Source organism: Gekko japonicus, unplaced genomic scaffold, assembly GCF_001447785.1.
Source record: "Gekko japonicus isolate JY-2015 unplaced genomic scaffold, Gekko_japonicus_V1.1 scaffold1659, whole genome shotgun sequence".
Classification (NCBI taxonomy): Eukaryota; Metazoa; Chordata; class Lepidosauria; order Squamata; family Gekkonidae; genus Gekko; species Gekko japonicus.
Genome location: NW_015167100.1, coordinates 95,234 through 122,511, shown reverse-complemented (window position 1 = coordinate 122,511; position 27,278 = coordinate 95,234). Strand labels below are relative to the sequence as shown.

The 27,278-nt window shown below is 45.2% G+C and overlaps 1 protein-coding gene across 1 annotated transcript in view; it reads right to left on the bottom strand.

The window, feature by feature from the left end:
• The window catches only part of TRPA1 (transient receptor potential cation channel, subfamily A, member 1), a 67,971-nt gene extending 44,531 nt beyond the window's left edge, over positions 1-23,440 (bottom strand). The window contains exons 1-8 of the mRNA XM_015412931.1: positions 23,324-23,440; positions 14,589-14,751; positions 13,415-13,590; positions 9,540-9,647; positions 8,188-8,296; positions 5,858-6,003; positions 4,846-4,982; positions 619-667 (exon numbers count right to left, since the gene is read on the bottom strand). Of these exons, the coding sequence (XP_015268417.1) occupies positions 619-667; positions 4,846-4,982; positions 5,858-6,003; positions 8,188-8,296; positions 9,540-9,647; positions 13,415-13,590; positions 14,589-14,751; positions 23,324-23,440 (1,005 nt within the window). The remainder of the gene's footprint in view (positions 1-618; positions 668-4,845; positions 4,983-5,857; positions 6,004-8,187; positions 8,297-9,539; positions 9,648-13,414; positions 13,591-14,588; positions 14,752-23,323) is intronic.
• Between the last annotated feature and the right edge of the window lie 3,838 nt (positions 23,441-27,278).

Below are 27,278 nucleotides of genomic sequence, written 5' to 3'. Positions count from 1 at the left end.
CCGTCTTCTGTAGACACTTTACAATGCAAAAAGCTGCTTCCAGGCATTGGGGTAGCAGAGAAGTAAAAGGTGTGGTGTTTAAAGCTGGCTTTGAGTAGAAAAGTTAAAGAAACTGTACTCCTATCTTGGACATGAAAGTTCCTTCTGCATGCACAGGAGATCTGCGTGTGCACACAACCCACCCCCATTTTATGCATACACTGTAATGCCTAGATACTTATATTGTTTGGGTGAGATACATATCCTAACATGATCACGCTTCTCTTTTACCTGGAGCAATATTTTAAACTGTCTAAAAAACAGTCACTGATCAGTTAAAACAGCAGTTCTCTCTTTGGCAGGGGAACTGCTGCAATGAAAACAGAAATCAAAGCTCTTCTAGCCTCACATGTCATCTTACATCAGCTCTATAGTTTAATGTGTGTTAATCATCAAACTTGCATGTACCCAAATAAACATACCACAATGTTAATTGCCTGTACTTCCTAAACAGGAAATTAATTTTTCAGGAAATTAATTTTTCAAGCAGTGTTTTTGTGGATGTTACCATGCAACCTGACAACAGTGCTTAACACCAGTCTAGTACTAGTAGAAATTAAATTAAAATTAAATATTTACCATTGATATCAGATACTCTGCCAGTTCACAGTGATCAAACAATGCAGTCCTGTGATAAAAATGGGGAAAAGGGATACAATGAAAACAGTGCTATATTGAAGAAAACATTCATGATTTTAATGTCAGGAAAAGTTTACATTATGTTAATTACAGACTCTGGAAACAATCCAAAGTTTCCTATATGTGCACAAGAGCCTTCAACAGTGACAGTGTTTCCCTGGTTTTGACTACAGACATCCCTGGTTTTGACTACAGACATCCACCGCCTCTACTGGACTAGATGGAATTGAGAAAAGTATGTGGTTTCCACATATTGATGACAACTTGTACCACATCTCTGAATGATTTTTCCCAGATCTTTCATGTAAATATTAAGAGACCAAAAAGCCTGTAACAGAAATGCTACAATGTAGAGCACTTGTTCCTGAACACCACTTTCTAGAACCAATTTACTAAGTACACCACCTTGAGCCAGTTTCCCCCGGCATAGGTGGGATATAAATTGAAAGTAATAAATACATAAATAAATAAGTAGGAGTGGAACACTATAGTACAGCACCTCAAGCTCTCACCCCTACTAGGTAATCTGGAATGATATCAAAAGCTAGAAGTCCAGAAGCATCAGCAGGATCACATTCTTGTATCTCTTTCTACCCAGCTTCTGTTCCTTCTCTGGTACAGTTGTCCATCTGAGGCAGTTTTAGTCCCAAAGACAAATGTCTTTTCTACCAACTACCAATTCCTTTCAAATTCTTCTTGGAATGTCTACTGAGTCAGTAGTAGCCAATCAGGGACATTAGAACTTTGGCAGCAGATTGGGGGGGAGGGTAGTACAAAAAACAATCAAGACATTCATTATTCTCTCTCATAGTGCTGACTTGACTGTTACTTTTTCAATACACTCGTTGTTTACCTCAGGATCCTGTACATTTATAGGGCAGAAACATATTTTCTTTATTAATTACCAAAACAGAAGAAGGGAATAAGACACCTATTACACCAGCAGTCCTCAATTAGCGGAGAGAGGAAACCTTAAACAAGCCCTCACCAGTAACCTCATGGGCAACTGCCATACCCTAAGGACCTATACATTACACCATAGAAGACTTTATGAAATCCCTTTGGTTGGCTGAAAGTAATTCAATAATATTTTATCTTTTATACAGATCCAACCTGAATCTTCACAATAGACCAGAAGAATGAATGAAATGGGTCTAGATAATAATTTTCAACAAGGAATGTTTGGAACTTGGCCACCATCGCCTGCTCAATCACCCTGCCCATGTATATTAGCAACAGTTCAAAATATTGATGGGTCAAAGGAATGGTTTTTAAGGAACGGTTTCGTATTCTGCCTCCTTCAAATTAGAAGGGACAAGAAGTGGGGACCCGCGGTACTCGCAGGGAAGAGGAGCTCCAAGTAGAGGAGGAAGCCACTGCAGGTGTGCCTGCTCCCCTTCTCCCCCACCCCTGCCTGGCCCTGACAGCGAGGCCCGTGCAGCTCCCAGCCGCCAGGCCAATCAAACCTTCTCCCCCGCCCCCTGGCAGTGACGGTGAGGCCCACGCAGCTCCCAGCCACCGGGCCAGCCAAACCTCTCCCACCCCTGGCCCTGACGGCACGGCCCACATGGCTCCCAGCCACCGGGTCCACCAAACCTTCTCCTCCCCCGGCAGCAACAGCGAGGCCTAAGCCGCTAAGCCCTCTCCCTCCCCCCCGGCACTGGTGGCAAGGCCTGAGCTGCCAAGCCGTCTCCTTCCCCCCCTGCAGCACCTGTGGCAAAACCTGACCCACCAAGCCTTCTCCCCTCCCCCAGCACTGGTGGTGGTGGGACAGTTCCCAGAGCGTTCTCTGCACATGCTCAGAAAACGCTCTTAGTTTTGGGGGGATTTAAGTATCCCCCATATAGTTTTTTAAACTATTCAGATATTTCTGCACACCTGGGGAGTGCCTCAAGTGTGCCGGAAAATCTCTCTGCCCCCCAAGTGTCCCTGATGTGCGGATTTAGATATCCACACAGAGGGGGCCTCTTGGCTATTAGTATAAAGATTATTCTCTCTCTCTCCCTCTTAAAAAGAAATTCAAAATCACTCAAAACCAATTATCTACTTGCCCTCAGCTAAATAACAGCAGCCACAAATGGGAAATAGGCATATAGGTGGCAGACTGCTATTTAACCAAACCTTCAGTATTCTCAGGCAGGAGCAATTGAAAGTAACTCATAGAAAATAACAGGAGAGTGCCAACAGAATATTTATACTGTATTCAACCTGGAGTCCATGTTAGAGTAGATGCAGCGTTTATCTGTAAAATGCTTCCAAACCTGTCACAGTATAAATGTGCATTCATTTGCAATTGAATGAGAAAAACACACAAAAAGTCCCATTTGTTCGGGTGCTTAAAATGAACAGGAAATGCAATGAACAAACAAATCTAATGTGTTTATTAGGCGACTTGGAGTCTACCAGTCCAGACTTCTAGTCCTCATCCTACACCTTTACTCCATTCTTTCATCTCTCCTTTTTGCAGAACTTACTATGGTGATGACAATGGTTGCCAAGCTCATAGTGGTGTAGAAACAAGAGAGAGATCACGGGAAGGATGCAGACAATGAAAAAAACAGCCTTGATGTAGTATTATGAATATATATATTTAAACTGCTGTTTTGCAGTGAGTAGTATTTCTTCAATAGGTAATCAAGATGTAGGCACACACACAATGGTGTTTGCATATATTCCCGTTTCACATGACCGCTTTATCTCAGTGTGCTGCATGAATAACATTAGTTTACACGTCAACAATACTAATCCATAAACTTAACACTCAACATTGAAGTGTTTCATTGAAGTGGGATTTGTTTCATTGAGTAAGAATTTGTTTCATTGAAGTGGGAAGAATGTTGAGTGTTAAATTCACAGATTAGTATTGTTGACGTGTAAACTAATGTTATTCACGCAGCACACTGAGATAACGCGGTCATGTGAAATGGGAATATATGTAAATACCGTTGTGTGTGTGTGCGTACATCTTGATTACCTATTGAAAAAATACTGCAAAACAGCAGTTTATATATATATAAGCTCACAGTGGTGGCTGGCCAACAGTAAGATAGTGGGAAGATACGGTACTTTATTTCTTTATTTACAGAATTTTTATGCCACTTCTCCAGGGAACCTCTTACCCCCGCCTCTCCCAGCACCTCAGATGCCCTGGATAACATAGTCTTCAGTCTCCTACATTTTAATATCAGGTGCCTAGAGTGCACTTAGATGCAGCTTCTCAGATGTTCTCCAAAATAATAACTAAGGCTATGAATGAGGTGGAGGAAGATTCTCTTTTTGCCACTCAGCTGACCAGCCAGCCAGCAGATCAAACCATCACAAGCAGGACAGCAGTCAATGAAATCAGCACAGAAAATGGGGGATGAGGAGAAAAAGGGTTGTTACCAAAACTGGAACAAAAGCAATGAAAAACAATGCTAACTAAACTAAAAGGAAATAAGTTCCAGGTGGTCAGCTGTGCTGGTCTGAAGCAGTAGAATGAAGTTTGAGTCCCATGGGACCTTTAAGGCCAACAAAGGCTTATTCAAGGAATGAGCTTTCGTGTACATGCACACTTTTCCAAATACTATTTGAAAAAGTGTGCATGCACATGAAAGCTCATACCTTGAAACAAAGACAAAGTGAAAAACTTCGGCATACCTCTACGTCAGAGTGAGCAAACGAGGCTACAAGATGACTTCATTGAGCCTCAATGGACTGACGGTGGTGGAGAAACAATTTTTCTTTGTTGTTATCTCTGACAAAGAACAGGCCTTCAAACAGGCTGTATTGTTTCATTGTCCCCAGCTCCCAAGAATACCAAGGACATAATGTGGCTCTAGTCAGTAGAAAAGACTCTAAGAGTAATTCCTAAAATCAACCACAGCATTGAGAGAATGGTCAGTTCTGCCTATCAGAAAGTTTCCCAGGGCTCTCTGAAAGTCAGCTGGATCCATCTCAACTGGGCCCATATCATTGGAATGATTCAGAGCTGCTGATAATCTAATCATGTAGTAATCTGTCTGTGACGAAAGTGCTCTTGATAGGTTCCCAACTCCCATGTGTGGCGAAAAACCAGCCCCCAGGGTTAAAACGCGGGGGGGGGGGGGGGAGACAGGTATCATCCCGTGGTTGTCAAGGAAGTTATGAAATTCTCAGCTGTACCAGTCAAGCAGTCAATACCCTCACCTGTGAAGCAATGTTTCTTTATTCCCATCTACAGCATCAATTATAGGGTCTTCGCCTTTATAAGATGACATCATTAATTTCAGAATCTCAGTGGCACCTTGCGTAGCAGCAAAATGAAGAGCTGTGCATTTGTCATTCTTTAAAAAGGTAATATAAAGAATAAGATAAACAGTCAATTATGGTTCGCCTGCAAATTGTTTTTCAAATTCCCATTCTTGCTCAGAACCCAGATGCTATGGAAATTAAGATTCAGGATCCACTTCACATATTTCAAATATTATTTAATTTTATTTCTCCTTAATAGCAATTCAGATACCTTTCTTGTTACAGCCACAATGGTTACTATTTCCTTGTTTGGAGAAAAAGCTATATATATATATATAACAGATCAGGAAATAAATGTATTGTGTACAGTAGCTGTCCAAATCTTCTGGCAGAGATTGACTGTGATCCTCTCTTACTTACAGAACTGTGAACACTTACATGGTTATGGCCACTGATCTTGTTACAGTGCCTATAAGCATGCAAAAATATTTAGCATTAATCAGAATCTTGAACATTATTCCTCATACATCTTTTTCAATTTGGCCAGTCTCTCAACCACTAGTAGAGACTTTTGAGCCTCTGCTGTAACAGCCAACTCTACCACAAGTATTTATTCTGCTCAAAATGTCCACTCTTAAATTAATTTCCAATATCATTCCTATATCATTAGATCAGCATGTTAGCCATAAAATACGAGATAGGATTAGAATGGGAAATAAAAAACAAAATACGCAACAAGCATGATGCAGCCAAATTTAAGCTATTTTAAATCCCACTAAATTCAATGGAGAGATTTACAGTGCAATTGTAAACTTTGTTATACTCTAACTTTACTGTGTAACTCTGTTAGAGACTTCACTGTTCACATTCTTACAACTCTCCATTAAAATAAATGTGACTTAAAAGTGTAATTTAGATAAACCATACCCCACATATTTAAGTAACTGCATATTGTATTTGTTGTTACCTGCTTCAGATCAATTTGTGCTCCATATTCAAGACACATTTTTATCATTTCCAAGTCACCACTTTGGACTGCTAGGTGGAGAGGACTGCATCTCCCATTATTAATAAAATTGATGTGACTTTCAGTAGAATAGCCTAGCTCTTCACCTTAAAATATAATATATATAGGTTTAAAAATTGCAAACTGGTAAGAAAGCACAGATTATAATATTACAATTATAACTTTGAAATGTCTCATTTTTGCCAAGCCAACTCCTACTAATACTACAGAATTTATGCCACTACATTGATGAATGAATATAAAATCATTGCATTAGCAATAAAATAATGTAAATATTTTTGCTCCCATGGCAAGGTTTAATTCAATTCAGAGATGTAATCAAATGTCCAAGTATTTCTAAGAAAATACCAGGGATTCATAAACAGTCAAAGTATGGCTGGCCTGATCTTTCAAAATGGCAAGGTTATGCTGGTATGCCAGTTTATATGACTAGTTCAAATAGTGGTTAATACAAGAAATAGTAGTCAATATTACTGTAACGGTTTCTTTCCTTTTTTAGACTGCTGGTTTGTAACTAGGGATTGGCATGAACCTCGTCATGAACCTAATTTCCTGACAAACATCGCCAGTTTGTGGTTTGTGAACCAGAGGTTCATGCCCATCCCTATCCATAACTCTCCCATGACCCTCCACACGGTTTCGGGGGGTTGTGATGGAAAGCGGGGGGAGCGAGAGGGGTCACTGAAATGGCTTGCAAAAGCTATTTAAAGGGAACTAAATGGCTTTTGCAAGAGGGTGCCATATGAAGTCCAAGTGGTGAGTTCACCCAGAAGTGGTGAGCCAGCCACTTGGACTACACTCATGGGCAGCACCCACTTACAAAAGTCATTTAAAGGGAATGTTCCCCTTAAACAGCTTTTGCAATCTCCCCCCCACACACACTTCATTCTGCTCGCCTCGGGGAGCCACTGCCAGCAGAAAGGAGAGCGGGAAGATCTCCCAAGAAGATCTCCCGAGAGTGGGAAGATCTTAGATCTTCCCTCCGAACCTCATGAACCAAACTAGCTTGGTAAACAGGGAAGTTTGGAGAGGTTCATGGTTCATGTGACCTCACAAACCATGAACCAGGATGAACCTCCATTTTCCCAGTCCGTGCCCATCCTTATTTGTAATACCTGTAATGGCCCCTTTCGATAATGCTCAGAAAAGACCTGTATTATGCTGCCTCCTGGACTTCCTTAGTCTTTCCAAATTATTTTTGCTGTCACCAAAGGCTTAGACCTCATAGTTTACCCCATAGAACTAGATGGCTTAATTATCTTTGGTAGAATAACAGAATTATCACCACAGCACGTACTGTGAGGTAAAAGGGGATCCTTCATTCTAAATAAAACAGCTGTTTTTACTTAAACAAAAATAGAATTTATTCAGAAATATAAAAGTTTAATGGTTTCAGGGTGGTTCAAAAACATAATGGTTTCATTTAGACTACTAGTTTCCTGGTTACAAGGTAGATGCAGATCTTCATTTTTATTTTTATTTTACTTACAGTTCCTTAAATAGACCTAGTCACACAGATTTATCTTCCCTATTTGCGACATAACTAAAACCACTAAAATCTTCCACACAAAGAACACAGACTTTCACTCAGTCTCCAGCACCTCCCTCTCCTTTCCCCCCAAACCCTCCAAACATACTAGAAGAAGAAGAGATTGGATTTATACCCTGCCCTTCACTCAGAGTTTCAGAGCGGCTTACAATCTCCTTTCCCTTCCCCTACCCACAACAGACACCCTGTGAGGTAGGTGGGGCTGAGAGAGCTCTTTCCAGAACTGTCCTTGAGAGAACAGCTCTGACAGAACTATGGCTTGCCCAAGGTCATCCAGCAGTTGCAAGTGGAGGAGTGGGGAATCAAACCGGGTTCTCCCAGATTAGAGTCGGCACACTTAACCACTACACCAAACTGTCAACTCTACCCCCTACTGGTACCATCCAGTCATAACACCTTTCACTCACATATCCAGCTCACCTTTTTCTTACTTTAGATGCCTGGATTTTAAACTACCGCTAATATACATTAAAAAATCCCACATTAATTTGCAGAAATAAAACACACACAATAGTTGCATACAAAACATTACAATTACATTTTCCACTTGCCTCCCATTAACAAGTACATACTAATGTTATGAGAGCAGTCTCACATATTATTGACTCCTGTAACTATAATGTGAGAAATGTGTCACCTGAAACACAACTTACATTTTAAAGGAATAAATGCTGCTTTCACGTTCAGAAATATTAATGTAAGATTTTCAGAACATATTTACCCTTTCTTATAACAATCTCCATGCATGATTTTGCACCAGAAAATGCAGCTGCATGAACTGGCATACAGCCAATACTGTTTGCTTTACATATTTTACCACCATTTTCTATCTGAAAGAAAATGATCAGACATTAAAAGACAATTTCATAAACTTCACAAGAAACAGAGAACCAACTGCATACTGTCACCTTCAAAATTTTGGACTGAGGTCAATAGGTGCAGTATTACCTCTAAAGCTCATTGGATATAATGGTATTTTGGCGCAGTTAAGCATTTACATTCACTTTATTTCAGAAGGGACTGAGACTTCCATAACTTTCTCTAGGCCTCTTCTTACATACACACAGAATGTATACATAATCACTGTAATGTACATACATCTATCTGTAAGACAGAGCCAATGTGCATTCAGTTTGCAACTGAAACCAGGGATCACTACCTGGATAAAAGTGGTATTTGTATCACATATTCAGTTGTACTTGTGTTAAATGTAACATGAGAATTACTCAACACATGTATTAAAATCAAATATACACTGTACGTGGATTGTACATGCATTCACTGTAAACTGGGAAGATGGCTACTGACACCAGCAATTGGCATGCCTGGGCACTGCCAGGGCTAAAGACCAGCAGGGGAACAACATGGTTGGAGAAGCTATGAAGAAAACGCTGGAGTGTAAAGGAATTTTTAGGGACCTTTGGAGCCCATTCCATAGTAGAAAAGAACCAGTAGGTGAGTGAAGAGCATTTAATGTGCTACTTCTGAACCACGCAGAAAGTCTGTTCCTTTGGATGTTCCCTCTTTCCTTCTCATATTTTGTCACCTTGCGCACTCTGATTCCCTTCCTCTCCACCCTTTTCTTGGTTTGTAGCAAATCATAATCTGCCATTATATTAGATCTAGACAAACCATTGTTGTGCAAACTGTACTTTGCCTACATACTAGAACTGTAAAGCATAATTTGTTCGTAATTTTCGATTTTTGTTTGCAAGAAAACTGTGATTGATACAAGTGACAGTTTTCTCGGTTCTGATACAACAATGAACTAGAACCACGAAGAAAGGGTGGGAACTGGAGAACATTCAGAAGTGATTGCATAAGGCCAAGGCTCATTCATGATCTCTCAGGCTAAACATTTGCCCATCCTTCCTTTCAAAAAAACGACAGCAGAGCTTCTAGATCTTAGCTGGATTCCATAGTAACCCACATTGAGCTACTTGTAGCTATGTCTAATAATTAAATGTTTAATATTATATATGTGCATGTTTTATTTCACAGAAATACAAAACAGTAGATACAAATAAATCATAGATAAAAATTTAATGACAAGAATCAACTTGTTCTACATACCAGAATTTTCAGTGCTTCATGATTATCTTTATAACATGCGACTAATACAGGTGTGTTTCCACCTTCTCCTTCCAGGTTTACATCTGTAGTGCTGTGTTCAGCCAAAATCTAAAATATGAACATAAAAATTGGCTCTTCTATCGCATTATATTGTAATTGTCTCAAAATAATAGGGTATATTTACAATAGAACATTGACATTATAATTGCAGACAGGTCCACTCTCTCCACTGGTGATAGGTACGGCAAATTCCTCAGCAGCAACCATGTTATTTTGTTATAGCAAAAGAAAAGGAGTCTTCTGGCATCTTAAACATTAACACATTTATCTGGCATAAACATTCATGGAGTAGTGTCCATGGAGTAGTGAGTGAAATATACATTTTAACAGGAAGAACTATTTATCTCCAAGGGGATGGGGGAGGAAACTCTTTTCTGTTTAATGAAGACAGCAGACTGAAGTACATTTTTTTCTTTTGATCAAATTCATGGTCCAGATCTTTATTTCGGTTTACAGCTAGGACTCTGCTTGGTTGTGTTCTCTCCACCATAATAAGAATGCAGGCTGTTGCTTTCTGTACCACATACAGCTTCTAACATGCTTAAAGAGATGGTCTCATGCATAGCACATTACAGTAGTTGATTCTAAGCAGGGGTCATTTCGTAGAAAAAGAGCTAGGGGAACTCATTAGCATAACTCATTAGCATATGCCACACACCCTGACATCACCGGAAGTTTGTCATAAGGCCACACCCCCTGACATTACCGAAAGTGTGTCATAAGGCCACACACCCCGCCCCCAACGGTCCTGGCCGCCACTGCCGGCCTTGCAGCTCCACTGCCGAGCCCCATGAGGGGCCCGGCGGTGGACCTGCAAGGCCGGCAGGAGTGCAAGGAAGCCCCGCGAAGGACCTCCCTGGCCCCAGGCAGGCAGGGGTGGGGAGAGGCAGGGAGGAAGCAACTTACCCCCCCCCTCTTCTCCTGCCTCCTCCTGGCTGAATGAGGGCCGGAAGTGGGGCGGCCGGAAGCAGGGGGCGGGGCTTCATCATGTGCCCCGCCCCCTGTACCTCACTCGGGGGAACTGCGTTCCCCCGCGTTCCCCCCCGAAATGACCTCTGATTCTAAGACAAGGATGGTAGATGCCAAGTCTAGAAAAGGTACAGTCTGTGAATTGAATTAGACAGCCAGGATGCCTCAGCCAAAATCTGTTCTACACACCCTGATACATTTGTCTACTATTATGACGCTACTGTTCTTAATGGATCCTAACTATACCCTCCGTTTGTTTAGCTTCAGTTTATTTAGTTTCAGTTTCCACACACTCAGTCATTTAACCACAGCTGCCAAGGATTGGTTAATGCCTGTAGCTAGAGTAACCATATTTTGAAAAGCAAAAAAGAGGACACATTTTTCAACTGATTATTTCAAACAAGTTATCACTATGACTTGGGAAAAGGAGTTCCCACTGTAAAATAGGGTTGCCAGCCCCCAGGTGGGAGTGGGGATCTCCTGATTTTGCAGGCTCCTGCCTGCCGACAGCCCTGCTTCCAACAGCCACTACCCGGTACGATGTCTCCAATGTGATGATGTCATGTGGAAGTGATGTCATCATGCCAGGGACGTCACACGGTGACGCTCTTGGGCAAAACTCTATGGTAGCCCTGAGATGTGGCATTCTTTATCTGTGATACATTACAGTATCTTGTAAGATCCAGAGGTCCTTATTTCAAACACTAATATAAAAAAAAGTTACACAAAGGCCCATTTACTGTTTTGGATTCCAGAAGAATAACTGTGTTAGTCTGTTGCAGCAAAAGTAAACAGGAGTTTATGGAACTTTAAAGACTAACAAGATTTTATTCCTGCATAAGCTTTTATGGGGAAACCAAGAAATTTTATTGTATCACTAGGAATAAGGCCCATTGTGGAAATAAATACAATGAGCACTAGAAAGAGGCTCTGGGAGAGTGCCAAGGCCGTGGGCACTCAGAATCAATTTGCCATGGCAACCTCAGCAGGGTATAAGGACACAGAGTCCACCATTTACTCCATGGGAACGGATCAATGCCATCCGGAGAACAGTTGTAATTCTGAGTGGTCTCCAGCCCCCACCTGGAGACTGGCAACAGTGGTTCCCCATTACGGAATGGCTGGTTTGGAGGGCAGAGTCTATGGCATTGTACCTGTCTGAGGCCCCACTCCTCCTCAAACCTCACCCTCTCCAGGCTATCTCTCAAATCTCCAGAATTTTCCCACCTGGAGTTGGCAACCCTATCTACTTCCCAGCCAAGCATCAACCTACCTTCATTTCCCCCTTTTTGATCAGCTTTCCATCTCCCCCCCACCAGCAGCCCCCACCGTGCTCTGAAGCCCTGACTGCCACATAACTTTGGCTGTCATAGTGGGGCCAACTCAGCAAGGTATAAGGACATAATCTGGGAGAACCGGGTTTGATTCCCCACTCCTCCACTTGCACCTGGCTGGATGACCTTGGGCAAGCCATAGTTCTGATAAGAGCTGTTCTTGAAAAAGAGCAGTTTCTGTCAGAGCTCTCTCAGCCCCATGTACCTCACAGGGTGTCTGTTTTGAGGAGGGGAAGGGAAAGGAGTTTGTAAGCCACTCTGTGACACCTTTGGGTAGTGAAGGGCGGGGTATAAATCCAATGACGACTTCTTCTTCTCAGCTGGATTTTGGCAACAGTGGTTCCCCATGAGGGAATGGCTGGTTTGGAGGGTTGAGTCTATGGCACTGTACTTGTCTGAGGTCCCATCGCTCCTCAAGCCTCACCCTTTCCAGGCTCGATCCCTCAAATCTCCAGGAATTTTCCACCTAGAGTTGGCAACCTTATCTCCTTCCCAGCCAAGCATCAATGAACCTTCATTTTCCCCTCACTGTTCAGCTTTTCATCTCCCCCCCACACCTGCAGCATCTACCTGCAGTTGGCAACCCTATCTCCTTCCCAGCCAAGCATCAATGAACCTTCATTTCCCCCTCACTGTTTAGCTTTCCATCTCTCCCCACACACACACACACACCTGCAGCCTCTACTGTGCTCTGAAGCCTTGGCTGTCATGGGTGGAGGGGCCTGTCAACAGGGCAGAAGGAAACAATGAGTTTTCTCCCAAGGCCAAAATACGTGGAGGGCAGCTTTGGGGGGGGGCAGAAGGACTCAGCTGGAATTTCCAAGCCTGGAGCTGGCAACCATACTCAGGACTGGGCCAAATGAGTTCCTCACAGAGACGTAGAAAAGGTTTTGTTCCTTTGTCTATTTACTGAAAGAACCAAGCTTGGTTGCCTACTAACAGCCGCTGAGGGAGAAGTTAGAATGCTTTGGCTGGTGGCCTCTATGGCATTCTATTCAGCTGAGGCCTCCCCTCTCCCCTCCCCAAACTCTGGCTTCCTTAAACTGGCTTCCTTACCAGGAGCTGGCAACCCTATGAGTCCCTCACAACAGCCACTGAGGGAAACCTTTGTCCCACATTCAGGAGCTAAGCAAGAGAACTGTGTTCGTTGGGAGACAGAGTACTTCTGACAGAGAACAGTGCCTGACAGGGAAGTGGGCGAGGAAGAGGAGCACACCCAACCAATGGCACGCCAGTAGTCTTGACTGGAGGCTGATGGGCCAATAGCTGAGGGAGCGCATGCAATATCGCCACCCCATAGGCCAGAAGCCACCACCATTCAGCAATTATATATAAGAGAGATAAGCTTTCATGGAAAGCTTCTACAAGGTTTACACTGAAATAAAATGCTGTTATTCTTTAAGATGCCACAAAACTCATTTATTTTTATCATTTTGGAATTAACCAATATAGAGCTGTTTTAATATTAATTTTATTAATTTACATGCATATGATCATATACTTTAGCTTTACCTTAACTATGTCATTTTGAAGAGACTGTACAGCCAAGTGAAGTGGCGTCATCAAATTGGAATTAAGGATATTTGGGTTAGCTCCTTTGCTAAGAAGTAATTTAATACTTTCAGCCTGCTTTTTTTTTGTGGCCCAGTGCAGTGGTGTGTTTCTAGAGTTGTCAGTCACATTTAGTGCTAGGTCAAAGGATAATAAAACAGATCAGATGTCATATCACAGTTTGGCTTCCCTTAAACTAGCAGATGGTAGCGGAGCAATATGTTATAATAAATAATAACTGCAAATGCAGATCTGGGCCTAATAGATAAGGAAATACCACTCACTTGAGTGAAAACTTAGAACTGTAAAAACTAGACTATGTATTTAAATGTAAATGTTTCAAACATAAATGAATGTATAATGCACAGAGTTTTTGAGCATGGATTACTTTTCCAATTCATATGCACACTCTGTCTGCATTTAAAAGACCATCCCCTCATTCAGCCATTACTTCTAGGGAATAATACTAAGGTTTTCTAATGGAACATTACCATCAGTGAGGAAAGAAACAAAACAGTTTATTTTCAAAAACAAAGTATACATTTAAATTATACACATTTTTAAAATAAGCTATAGAATATTTTTCTGTTTGAAAAGTATTTAATAAAATAACCCCCCAAAACTTCCAAATTGGTTCTAAAGTTCATAAAAGCTCAGGCACAAGAAACTGCTGCTGGTACCAGTTTTGTTAAATTATAAAAGAATGGAAAAACAAGAAAGAGTAGGAAATTGAAACCCGATTGCCACTTCAGATGACCTTAACTTAAATATGCTGAATGATGGGTTGAGGTCACATGGACTTACTGTATAGTGAAGCGATCATCCAGACATTTTACTGAGCCTCAACAAAAATCAGTAATCACAGAACAAATAACAAAGCACAACAGTCCACCCAGATTTAAAAGAAATTTTGTATGTAAAAACTAACATGCACCTTTCCTTAGTTCCTGCACAATATTCAAAAACTGGTGCCTAAATATGTCATCAAGCATAAATATTGCCTACAAAACACAACATTATACAAAACAAAGCTGATGCACAATCATCATTTATATTAATGAATCTTAAAGGAAATAAGTATTTTAAAAGTACCATATACACAATTTCATGATTAAAAATTGTTTGTCTTTGTCACCTTCAGCTGGAGCATCATTGATGATCATTTGCATTGACTCAAGTTGACCTTGTCCGGCAGCATGATGCAGTGGAGTGGCATTGAGGTCATCTACTTTGTTAAGTCCATCACGATTCTTCTTAATAAAGCTCCGTAGTCTACAGGCACTTCCATCTGAGATCACCTAATTGTAAATTTTAAAATATTTAATCTTTATTTTCAAAGAGGATAGATTACAGAAACTCCAGACACTTTAACATTCAACCTGAAAGCTGGTTAGTTTTAGCAAAGGTTTAACTAAGGAGGCTGAATTTCTTTAAATCCAACAACTGCAGCTCCACTTATCTGGGGTCACTAAATTAATTTTTGTTGACATCCACTACATAATGTCCCCAGGGGTTTTGCCTGTCCATGTGGTTTCCTTCAACATTTTATTTTAATTCATTTGTACCCCGCTGTTCTGCTCAACAGGGATTCAAAGTGGTTAACAGTGTTCTCTTTTTCTTCATTTTATCCACACAACAACTCTGTGAGGTACGTCAGGCTGAGATTATGTGACTGTCCCAGGGTCACTCAGCAAGCTTCCACAGCAGAGTGGGGATTCAAAGCTGGATCTCCCCAGAACTTACTCTGACTTTCTAACCACTACGCCATTGCAAAGTACTGGGTCCAGACACGTTGGTAGTGAATCAGCTCATAATTTATTAAGGGCAGGAACAAAACTGAGACAAAAAGCTGGCCCTGGGGGTCCACTTAAATGCCGGTACAGGCCACACCCTGACACACACCCAACACCCGTGATTCATTTATTTACAGTGCACCCATAACCATTGGTCCCTCTTAGCATCCGGACTGACCGATTGGCCCATTCTAAGATCCTCTGAGTCTAATATTCTAAGTTGCGAAGCTCTGCCTGTTCACTTGGCGACGTGCGAGCCCGACCGCGTGTGCAGCCCTTAGTTAGTATACAACACCCATGGTGGCTGTTTTTGAGAAGTGTTATCCACACACACCTCTTTGTGAAGAACCATGCTCCCTTGAGTTCTTTTAAGATCCTACAGCTATATGAAGCCATGGGTACAGGGAGAATCCATCTTGTATCAAATAATGATCAACTTTGTGCAATTAAGTGCATCTAACCAAACAGCAAGCCTGCCACTGGAAACCTGTTACACACTTCAATCAAACCTGTTACACACTTTGTGTTCTTTGACTGTATGATTTCCTTATACCCAGGTGAAAACTTCTATATACCGCAAGTTTCATTTTACCACCTCCATCAAAAAAGAAAACAATACTTTAGTATTTAAGCAGCTCTTCTTACAGAAATGGGACATTGTGTCATGGGCACTGGACTGGATAGAGGTTGAGTATCAACAGAGAAATCATTCAAAATTCTGTAGTAAACTTTAGATTAAGCATGCAGCTGTTTCCAGTAGCAGCACATCTGCTGTTTGTGACTCACAGGAAATCACAAGATGTATTCTAATCAGCAAAAACAACTAAACAGATCAGAAACATATCTCCTTTGGTCTTCACAAATGCCTGCATTCTCAAACATTCTACCAGTACATGAAGTTCTGATATAGGTTTTGTTACTGAACAAAGTTGAGTCCAGATTCCAGTGGCACCTTTAAGACCAACAAAGTTTTATTCTGGGTATAAGCTTTTGTGTGCATGTAGATACTGAAAAGTACTGGGTTTGCCACATGGATGACTCTGACGACGACATGCTCTTGCACACATTTATTGTACTTAACACAAGACTAACTAAAACGGCCCTGCAAGGCCAACTATATACACACCCACCTAGCACAGCCCTAGTCCATTGGAGGGTTTGAATTTCCCGCCAGAGTAGCTATTGGTTGGGGCTGGGGGGAACTAGGATCCTATGTTCCTATTGTCCAGGGGAGCCAAGCTCCAGTCTTTGCCGCGGACCCCTAGTGGCGGTCTGCGTACATAACACTCCTCCCCCATAGTTTAGACCCTACCTATATGACGTAGTTCTGCAAGTAGGCGGGGGGCGGCGCTCACGGAGGGAACGCCTGGGGGCCGGTACTGATTCCCTCGATCCTGGTACCGGTTGACTCGCGGGGACCGGGGGTTGTGGCGCCAGTTGGGGTGATGGCTGTTGGGCTGCTGGTTTGGGGACTTCCAGGGGTGCCTCATTCGGTGTGGACTCCTCGTGGATTGGGGCATTGGCTTGCCCCCTGGGTTCTGGAGTGTGCGTTCCCGCTCCTGCCGTTAACTGAGGGGTTTCGCCTGCTTCCGGGAGCTGTCGCCTCCGTAGTTGGTCGATGTGCCTTTGTAGAATTTGTCCGTCGTCTGTCGATACTTTGAAAGACACTGGGCCCCTGACTTTGGTGACTTGGCCCACGATCCATGGAGGCCCGGTCCCATAGTTCCGGAGGAAGAACCCTCTCGGAGCCTCGCGCTGTTCGATCAACTTCCTCGGGTCCAGTGCCCGGTCTGGGTGCAGTCGATCCAACAGCATTGTCGGGCACCAGCCCATCAGGAGCTCTGCGGGGCTGTGGCCGGAGGTGGGGTTAGGTGTAGTTCTCTGGGTCAAGAGGAAATGGGCCAAGCAGAACTCCCAGTCCCCCTCTGAAATCCGGCTCAGGGCTTCCTTTGCAGTGTGCACCATCCGTTCGGCCTGGCCGTTGGTTGTGAGGTGGAAGGGCGCCGAGCGGATGTGTCTAATCAGGTTTCTTTGTAGGAACTCCTGGAACTCCACTGAAGGTTGCCCCATTGTCTGAGACTATTGTGTCCGGCAGGCCAGGCGTGGCGAAGATCCGGCGGAGGAATCTGATCACTGCCTTTGTGGACATGGTAAACACGGGGCTGACCTCCAGCCATTTAGAGTAGGAGTCAACCATTACCAAGAATAACAGTCCCTGAAATGGCCCGGCAAAATCGATATGTAGCTGGGACCATGGTTTGCGGGTTGACTCCCATGACTCCCATGACTGCGCTTGGCGGGTTGGGCCGGACCTCTTGGCAGGTTTGGCACCTCCAGACCCAGGACTCGATCTCAGCGTCGTTTCCCGGCCACCACACGTAACTCTGGGCAGGACAGAACATCACTGCCCCAGAGAGAGTGTTGCCTCTATACCTCGTGACACCAAATAAGTCAAGGTAACGATAACAGCAGATAAAAATAATAGATGTTGAATTCAGTTTGTCTTGGGCAGTTATTTCCATTAACAATGAAATGATCAAAATCAATCAGAAAAATAACGTGACTCATTCACATAGTACTTTTCAGTACCATCATAATGTTTGTTTACTGTTTTCAGAATTGAAAGCTCCAGCTGAATTCACTCAGTACCTTCCAGGAGCAGCCTTTTGTTGTCACAAACAAACAAACAAACAAACCCATCCCTCACCCTCATTCAGTGCTTTGGTCTAGATTTGCTATACAGGATCACAACTTCCACTCACATCTGTGTGCCAGGAGATCTCATTTGTTTGAAAGAACTATGTGATCTTTCTACAGATGCCTCATGTTTTCAGGTATCCAATTCTCATCCAAAATGTGGAAATTCTTTCAATTATTTTCACTTTCTTAAGCTAAAACCTATGTCCTTTGGGCTCTACATTCTATCCAAGCTGCAACCCCTTAGGCACAAAATGGAGATAATAATACTGACCTTCACACATGCAACACTGTACACAGTTTTGAAGATACTGCAGACTTGAAAAAAGTGCAGAAGAGGGCAAGCCAAGATGACCCAACTCAAACTTTCCCACAAACAGCAGCTAAAATATGGGACTTTTTGTTTTCCAGAAAAGAAGACGGGACATGCTAGATGTTTATAAAGTGACTGTCCCTCTCCCATGACACTACAACTTGTGGGCACCCAGTGAAGTTGATGGGCAATTGATTCAGGCCAGACAAAAGGAAGAGTTTCTTTATTCAAATAATTAAGTAGAACTCACTGCCTGTGGATGCAGTGATGGCAAGTAGTTATGATGACTAAAGGGAGCGTCCATATCCAGAAGCAGTAAAACTCTGAATGTCTTAAGAGGATGGCCACTAGTCTGATCCACTTATACACTAACCTACCTCACAGGGCTGTTTCAAGGAAGACAGGGTATACAAACGGTTGCCAGAGTGTTAAGTATTACTTATCAAAAGGATCAACTAATTCATTAGCAGAGACTTATTAGTCACTCCCTTTTAAATAAAACCCAATGGCATGGCCCAAACACCACCCACATCCTGAGAAGATCAAGATGAGCAAGCGTGTTAGTCTGTCTGTAGCAGTAGGAAAGAGCAAGACTCCAGTAGCCACTTAAAGACTACCAAAAATTGTGGCAGGGATCACTATAATCAGTATAAACATCCCTTCCTGCTTTGTCATTCCTATCTAGAAGTCCATGGGTACAGCAAAGGGGGTGCGGAAGAAAAGCAATGGATAAGGCTTCTCCAGGGCTTGAAAACACCTAAATGGAAGAAGGGAACAGGGGCAGGTGAATGGCTTGGTTCCTGATAGATTTCTCCACCGCACTAATAGACGCTTTCCACAACATCACATTATATGTCCAGCGATGAATACAGCCGTATCTCCCGCTAAGTGACCAGGACAGGGGACAAGAAATGACCACAGCTTTAAGCGACCCCCTCCGTCCCAGTCCAATGCCGAGTCCTCCCCTCCCCCCCCCCCGAGAACTGGAACCTCGAGACGTGCCAGTCGGTCAGGTCTAGCCAGAAAACACAAAATGCCTCCAGCGACTTTTCACCTCAACCACAGAAAACGGGGGGGGGGGACAGCACCTCAACCAGCCAATGGCAGAAGAGCGCGCCTGCGCCTGCAGCTCCTCCCACCTCGCCCGGCCCTTCGGGGAATGGCCTGCAGGTTTACACCAACGTGCTTGCGCGTTTCCCACCAAAACAAAGCGCACGTGCGCGGCGTCTTTAAAATCTGAGCTCTCTGTGTGGACTTTCAGGGAGGGGAAATGTGGTTAGTGAAGAAGACCTAGCTCCCGCTTCCCCTCCTCCACCCCCCAGCCCACCGGGAACAGCCACAGCCCTCCCGCCGGGCCGTCTACGAACCCACCTGGGCATGGCGAGGAAGGGGAGGAAGAGGAAGAGGAGGGAGGGGAGGCCGCCGCATCCCTCAAGCCCCCTGACACCGCCTCGGCCTCCAGTGCCGCCGCCGCCAGCCTCTCGTCGTCTTTGGGCCGGGGTGAGGGGGAGCAGAGGATCGGGGAGGGGCCCACAAAACCCATGGGGGGCCCCAAAGTTCGGGACCGCAGAGCCCCCCTTCCCCTTCCCCCACGGCACGCAACTCACTGGTGCTGAGACGGAGAGCCCGGCCCGGAGGAGCAGCTGCATCTTCCTGGCCGCGCGGCTGCCTCCGCCTCAGCTGAGCCGCTGGGCAGAGCGAGTCTGGCTCCCGTTGCCACCGCTGCTCGCAGGCTCCAGTGCGCCACCTGTTCCGCTGCGGCTCTCAGGCGGCCCGGCTCTGTGGCCGCGCAACAGGCGAGCAGAGGGCGGCTGGTGGTGGCCGGGGAACTCGCATGCCGGAGAACTCCCATGCCGGGGAAGGAGTAGCGGCGGCGAAGGTTCTTGCGGCTGGCGAGGGTCAGGGGGGCCCCTCTCGCGGCCTTTTTGGCGGGCGGGCGCAGCGGCGCAGCGCTGGAGGAGCTCCGTGGGAGGAGGAGGCGCGCTGCCGGCTCGGCTTCTCGTGCGGCTGCCGGAAGCAGAGGGTGGGGCTCCGTCGTGTGCCCCGCCCCCCCGCACCTCATTTGGGGGAACGGCGATCCCCCGCGATTCCCCCAATCGACCTCTGCCTAAGATAATTACAGGAGTGAACTCGAGTGTAGTATAGAATGTAAGTTCGGGGACAGAGTTGAACCAGGATTTAAGGTCTCGTGCGGAAAGGACCTATGATGGCCTTGTCCCCTCCCTCAGAGGCAAGATTTTCCCTCTGTTTTTCTTTCTCTTTCTGACTGAGCAGCCCTAGTGGTCTGCTTTCTTCTTTCTTGAAGAATGCTGGTTGTCCCACCCTGTCTCAGTATGATATTTTACTGCTGGCTCAGCCCAGTAACCTGAGGTAAGGATTAGGATCACCCTGGCACTTGAAACATTTTGAAATTTAAAATTAACAAAACATTTTATTCAACATAAAGGAGGAGGAGGAGAAAGAGGAGGAGGAGGAGATTGGACTCCTTCACTTGGAGTCTCAGACCAGCTTACAAACTCCCATCCCTTCCCCTCCCCACAACAGACACCCTGTGAGGTAGGTGGGGGTGAGAGAGCTCTTCCTAGAACTGTCCAGGGGAAAGGTCAGGTGAAATCAGGGGTTCAGAGTTCTGAAGTAAGTTAATATAGATAACTCTGAGATAAAACCAGTACATGCACAGACTTTAGTTCTTATGTTTCAGGCTAATGAGAGTTTCTTAAGCTATTCACAGTTACTTAAATCTTTTTGTTGAGAGGCTTTTGTTTCAGTGTTTTCGAAACACTCCAGTACACTTTCTTTGAGTATTCACTGACTCATTTGGTTTCCAGAAGGCTGGTACACTCTTTCCAGTAGAGGGGAAAAAAACAAAGGGGGAAGTAACCCAACCACTACAACAAGATGGGTACTCAGAATGTTGAGGAGGAGGAGGAGGAGGAGATTAGATTTATACACCACTCTTCACTACCCAAAGGAGTCTCAGAGCAGCTTACAATCCCCTTCCCTTCCCCTCCCTCTCCCCACAACAGACGCCCTGTGAGCAATGTTCCCTCTAAGCTGTGGAGTCCTGTGAGCAGAAATTCTACTCTGTGAGCTACTGGCATTAAAGTTGTGAGCGAGTGATTTGGCTGCTGCATAAATGAGTTTGCTCTGGAGCCCTTCTTCCTGAGCTAAGACAAAAATCTGTGAGCTGGAGGCTAAAAAACTGTGATCTGGCTCACACTAACTCAGCTTAGAGAGAACAGTGCCTGTGAGGTAGGTGGGGCTGAGAGAGCTCTCTTGAGAACTGCCCTTGAGAGAACAGCTCTGAAAGAACTTATGATTGACCCAAGGTCACACCAGCAGCTGCATGTGGAGGAGTGCGGAATCAAACCCGGTTCTCCCGAATTAGAGCCCATGAGCTTAATCACTACACCAAACTAGCTCTCTTAACAAACTTAAATATATAACAAAGTACTTATTACATGGTATAACAATTAAAAACAAGACAGATACATGAGAAATGCTAAAATCCAACCTATTGAACTTGCACATCAACTGAACATGAATCACATAACAGAGTATCCCATAAAAAGCCACTTAGTCAGATGCATTTCAGCTCTGAGAGCCTTCTTCAGTGGCCTAAAACCAAATAGCACACACTTAAAATCATTTACAACAATTAAGAGCCAAGTAGGTTTGTAGTGTTTCAATGTGAGGGGACGCTCCATGTAAAAATCAGGCCTCTATATAATTCTGAGCCAACCCATAAAGAAGGCGATGTCTCTCACCAATTATTCTGTCTCTGGACAAGTATCCGCCATCTCAGTGTGTGTGCTAATGTAAATGGAAGTCTTCGCCTAACTCCCCCAACTTTCTTGCCAACTTTCCCACAGTTCTCTGTTTGTGTAAAACTGCTCTCAGCTAAGGCTGAAATTTGACTGACTCCTCAACTTACAGCTCTCAAGTCTTTCTCTGTTCAGCTGATGCTAACCAATCAGATTGCTTGGAGCAGCCTGTCATTCAAGGCTCTCTGTTGCTGTGATCACAGTCCTCCAGCTGTTTGAACAACACTTCTAAGCTTTTAAAAGTGCAGTCTGTTAACACATGATCCTGTAAATTATTTTCTAGAGTGAAACATTATTAGATACTGATAGAGTGTTTGCATAATTTTCAAGAGTTAATTTTCTAGCATCTAGACTGTTGGGGTCAGGAAACATATCTAACCCATATTTTTATGAGCACACTTTCCCAATGTTAATTTCTGTGTTTTCACAGGTGACACTAAGAATTATTTTTAATGTTGAAGGCATTGATTAAACATTTTTACTGTACACAGAAGAGAAACCATTTTAAATGTAACATACATTTGAGCCAATGTAAGATCTATGTCAGCATTATAGGAAATGCAAAACATCATTTGTCAAAATTGACAGTGATGTGCATCCCAGCATCACACAAGGTTACATACATCTGTTTACCAGAAAGAATGAAATGATAGAAGGTCTTCCAGTATTGTTGGAATGCACATATTTTCTGACTAAAGAAAGCACATTCAACCTTTTTCTATGCAAATGGTTATCTAAAAAGGTAACTTTCTGAAAGCAGTCTTTACTGGGCAGATTCATATCAGGGCTTCAAGATAACAGACACCACATATCACACAGTCTAAGCTCTCAGCCTAGATTTGCCAGATGACCCATATTTTATTTGAAAAATAAAAATAATTGTTTCACATTCCATAATAATTACTTTGCTTTCCATACCATAGCCACACAGAAGATAATTGTCACCCCTTGTTTTAAAACAGTAGCGGGTGACAAGAGTTAAATGCAGTGCACCTATGTAGAAAGGTACACATAAGAGATGAATATATAAAACGGGCAGATATCAGGCGACTCTGACAGGGTTCTTGGGCTTTTAACATCTGCTGGACAGACAGGGCTCCAAACGATTTAGCTGTCCCCGTAAAGGTAAAGCGAACTGCTGCCTGGCTAATATGCAGCTATTAGAGGTACAACAGTGTAGCGATAGCAGACCAGCAGCCGTCTTACCCACTCATCTCGCGTCTTTTTAAAGGTAATGCTTTACCTTGAAAACATCCTGCGAGGCCACCGAAGCAGCGTCGGATTCGCAGACGACCCCTTCGTAGGAGTTGCGCCGCTTCTTCTCCCCGGACTGGAACAACTTCGCCAGGGAGCGCTTCATAGTGAGCGCGGCGCGCTGGTCCTCCTGCTCCTCAGAACCCTGCCTCGGCTTGGCGCCCTCCTGTCGCTCTCCGCAGCTGGGAATCTGTGAGCACTTGCTCAAGAAAAATACACCCATTTAGACATTCTCGTTATGGACTACGGAAAAGCCCAAGAGCGAAGGAGGCGGGACGAGCGATGCACTGTGCGTGCCCGTATAGTTTACTCCGAGTTGAACGCTCAAAGGAGTGCTGTGCAGTGCAGTCTTAACCTCCGAACCAATACCCTTTGGGTTGCTTATGAATGGAGAGGGCAGGGGCCCCCGAGGGGGGGGGCGTGCGTCGAGGGGACAACAAGGGAGATATGGCCTTGCAGCAAGCAGGCGCCATCGAAGCGAGCCAAGGCAGTGAGGGGAGTGTCTGCCAGTTTGATCTGGGAGGGGATTCCTGCCTTGAGTAGCGGCCGACACGGCGCCGGCCAGGATGAGTTGAGACGAATTAGGAATAGGGTTGCCAGCCTCCAGGTGGGGCCTGGGGATCTCCCGCTTTTACAACTGATCCCCAGCCGACAGAGATGAGCTCCCCTGGAGAAAATGGATGCTTTGAAGGGTGGACTCTATGGCTTTGTATTATGTTGAGGCCCCTCTCCTCTCCAAACCACGCCCTCTCCTGGCTCCACCCCCAAAGTCTCCAGGTATTTTCCAACCCAGACTTGGCAACCCTAATTAGGAAGGTTGGTGTGTCATATATTGTGAGTGCCTTCAACTCGGAATTGTTACAGTCTCGACTCTTTCAGCATACAGAAAGCTCGAAACAAGAGGGGCTAACCCCAGCGGGACAATTGTGCCATAACTTGTCATTCTTATTGAGTATGAAGGAAAACCTGACTGTTCCCTAGGAGAGATGCTGTTCTATTTTTACCTCATGTAAGCAGGGTTTACAGGTGTCAGTTCTTGAACCCATCTTCAGTGTCAGGCAGGACCTTCGCCTGTGATTGAATTGCCTTTAAAAGACTGCTTTTAAAGACTGTATGCCTTACATCTCTCTGTCTGTCTCTCTCTCTGTGTGTAGAGCAGCCCCATAGCTAACAACTTTTTGCTGGGGAGGGCAATGTTTTTCTAAGGGGGCCTGCCATTATATGTCTGTGTGGTACTGCCATACCATGCTCATACTTCTAAATAGGTAAAGGTAAAGGTTCCCTTGCTCGAAAGCCAGTCGAATCCGACTCTAGGGTTGCGGTGCTCATCTCCGTTTCAAAGCCGAAGAGCCAGCGCTGTCCGAAGACGTTTCCGTGGTCATGTGGCCGGCATGACTAAACACCAACACTGAAAGCTGAGGTCTTGCTAATGAGTTTCTCTGGAGATGTAGTAAAAGGAAGGACAGGATTTCCCAATGGAAACAATGGGAAACACTTGAAGGCCCATTGGAAATCATGGGAGCCAGGTATGCCAATAGACTTGCATGGGCTCCATTGAAATACATTACAGCTCAAGAAGAGTTACAAAGAAAATGCGGAATGGATTTTCCATTAAGGTCTCTGGTCCCAAATACACTGCTCTGGGACTAGAATGACAGGCCCCACAGTGGAATGACAGCCAGGAGGGTAGGAGATGTGTCCTGGGACTGGAATGACAGGCCCCACAGTGGAATGACAGCCCCTGGGCATAGCAGGAGTGTTTTGGGACTGGAATGACAGGCCCCAGGGTGGAATGACAGCCCCTGGGGCTTACAGGAGTGTTATTGGACTGGAATGTTAGCAGGAGTATTCTGGCACTGGAATAACCAGCTCCACAGTGGAATGAAAGCCCAGGGGGGTAGGAGATACGTCTTGGGACTGGAATGATAGACCTGGCATTCCATTCCCAGAACACTCCTGCTACCCCCAGGGCCTGTAATTCCACCCCCAGACAACTCCTGCTATGCCCCAGGGACTGTCATTCCACACTGGGGCCTGTCATTCCAGTCCCAGAATACTCCTGCTAACCACAGAGGCTGCCATTCCACTCTGGGACCTGTCATTCCATTCCCAGAACACATCTGCTACACCTAGGAGCTGTCATTCCACTCTGGGGCCTGTCATTCCAGTCCGAGAACACTCCTGCCACCCCTAGGGGCTGTCATTCCACTGAAGGCTGTCATTCCACCTCAGAATACATCTGCTATCCCCAGGGGCTGTCAGTCCACTGTGAGGCCTGTCATTCCACGGTCAGAACACTCCTGATACCCCCAGGGGCTGTCATTCCACTGTGGGGCCTGTCATTCCACCGTCAGAACACACCTGCTACCCCCAGGGACTGTCAGTCTACCCTGGGGCCTGTCATTCCACCCATAGGACACATCTGCTACCCCCAGGGGCTGTCATTCCACTCTCAGAACATACCTGCTACCTCCAGGGGCTGTCATTCCAGTCATAGAGCAGTGTATTTGGGACCAGAGACCTTAATGTAAAATCCATTCCTCATTTTCTTTGCAACTCTTCTTGAGCTGTAACATAAAGTCAATTGGCATTTCTGGCTCCCATTATTTCCAATGGGCCTTCAGGTGTTTCCCATTGTTTCCAATGGGCAACCCTGTCCTTCCTTTTAGCACAACCCCCACATGAGCCCCTCTGGTCTCTACCTGAACTTGGAGTCCTGCAGGCTGCACAATGGTGGAAGGAGGAATGGATGCTGGAAATGCAGCAGCACAACAAACCCCAGCCAGCCACCCCGGCCCCATGGAAGATAATCAGGCTCAGCAGAGGAGACTTCCTCCGAGACTACTGAGCTGTTGAAGGCAGAGCTGCCGGGCTAGGTTCCCTTTAAACTGTGCCAGCCTGTGCTGGCACACCAGTTTCCCCTGGCCAGTGCAGCAATTTTTACCACAGCACAGGGGCGAGAGATTCCCTTCCTAATGGCTATGCAGCACGGATCCATTTGCTCAGGGAGCACAGAAACACAGCAGTATGCTTTGTGTTTCCTAATCTGGGCTGGCCCCACCTCCCCTCAGCTGGGGTTTGCTTGCCCTGTGAAAATGGGTGCTGCTACCCTCCTCGGCAGTCCCCTACCTCGTGCTCCTGGAGGTACCCTGGCCCATAAGGTGGACTGCTCTGTTGCCTAGCTTCTGCCCTTCCTGAGGTGAGTTGCCTGGTTGTTTGCTTTGTCTTGGGGTTGGGAGTGGGGAGCTGGCCTCAGCAGCATGCTAGAGGCGATCTGGTGTTTTCTGTGCTTTGCAAAGTGACTGTCTGTGCCCTTAAGCCTGGGAGGTTAGTTGAAGAAGGTGGAGGAGGCAGCCTCAGCAGCGTGCTAGAGGCGATCTGGTGGCTTCTGGTACTTTGCAAAGTGACTCTCTGTGCCCTTAAGCCTGGGAGGTTAGTTGAAGAAGGGGGGGAGGTGGCCTCAGCAGCGTGCTAGAGATGATGTGGTGTGTTCTGGTGCTTTGCAAAGTGATTCTCTGTGCCCTTAAACCTGGGAGGTTAGTTGAAGAAGGGGGGAGGAGGCCACCTCCCCTCAGCTGGGGTTTGCTTGCCCTGTGAAAATGGGTGCTGCTACCCTCCTCGGCAGTCCCCTACCTCGTGCTCCTGGAGGTACCCTGGCCCATAAGGTGGACTGCTCTGTTGCCTAGCTTCTGCCCTTCCTGAGGTGAGTTGCCTGGTTGTTTGCTTTGTCTTGGGGTTGGGAGTGGGGAGCTGGCCTCAGCAGCATGCTAGAGGCGATCTGGTGTTTTCTGTGCTTTGCAAAGTGACTGTCTGTGCCCTTAAGCCTGGGAGGTTAGTTGAAGAAGGTGGAGGAGGCAGCCTCAGCAGCGTGCTAGAGGCGATCTGGTGGCTTCTGGTACTTTGCAAAGTGACTCTCTGTGCCCTTAAGCCTGGGGCGTGAGTTG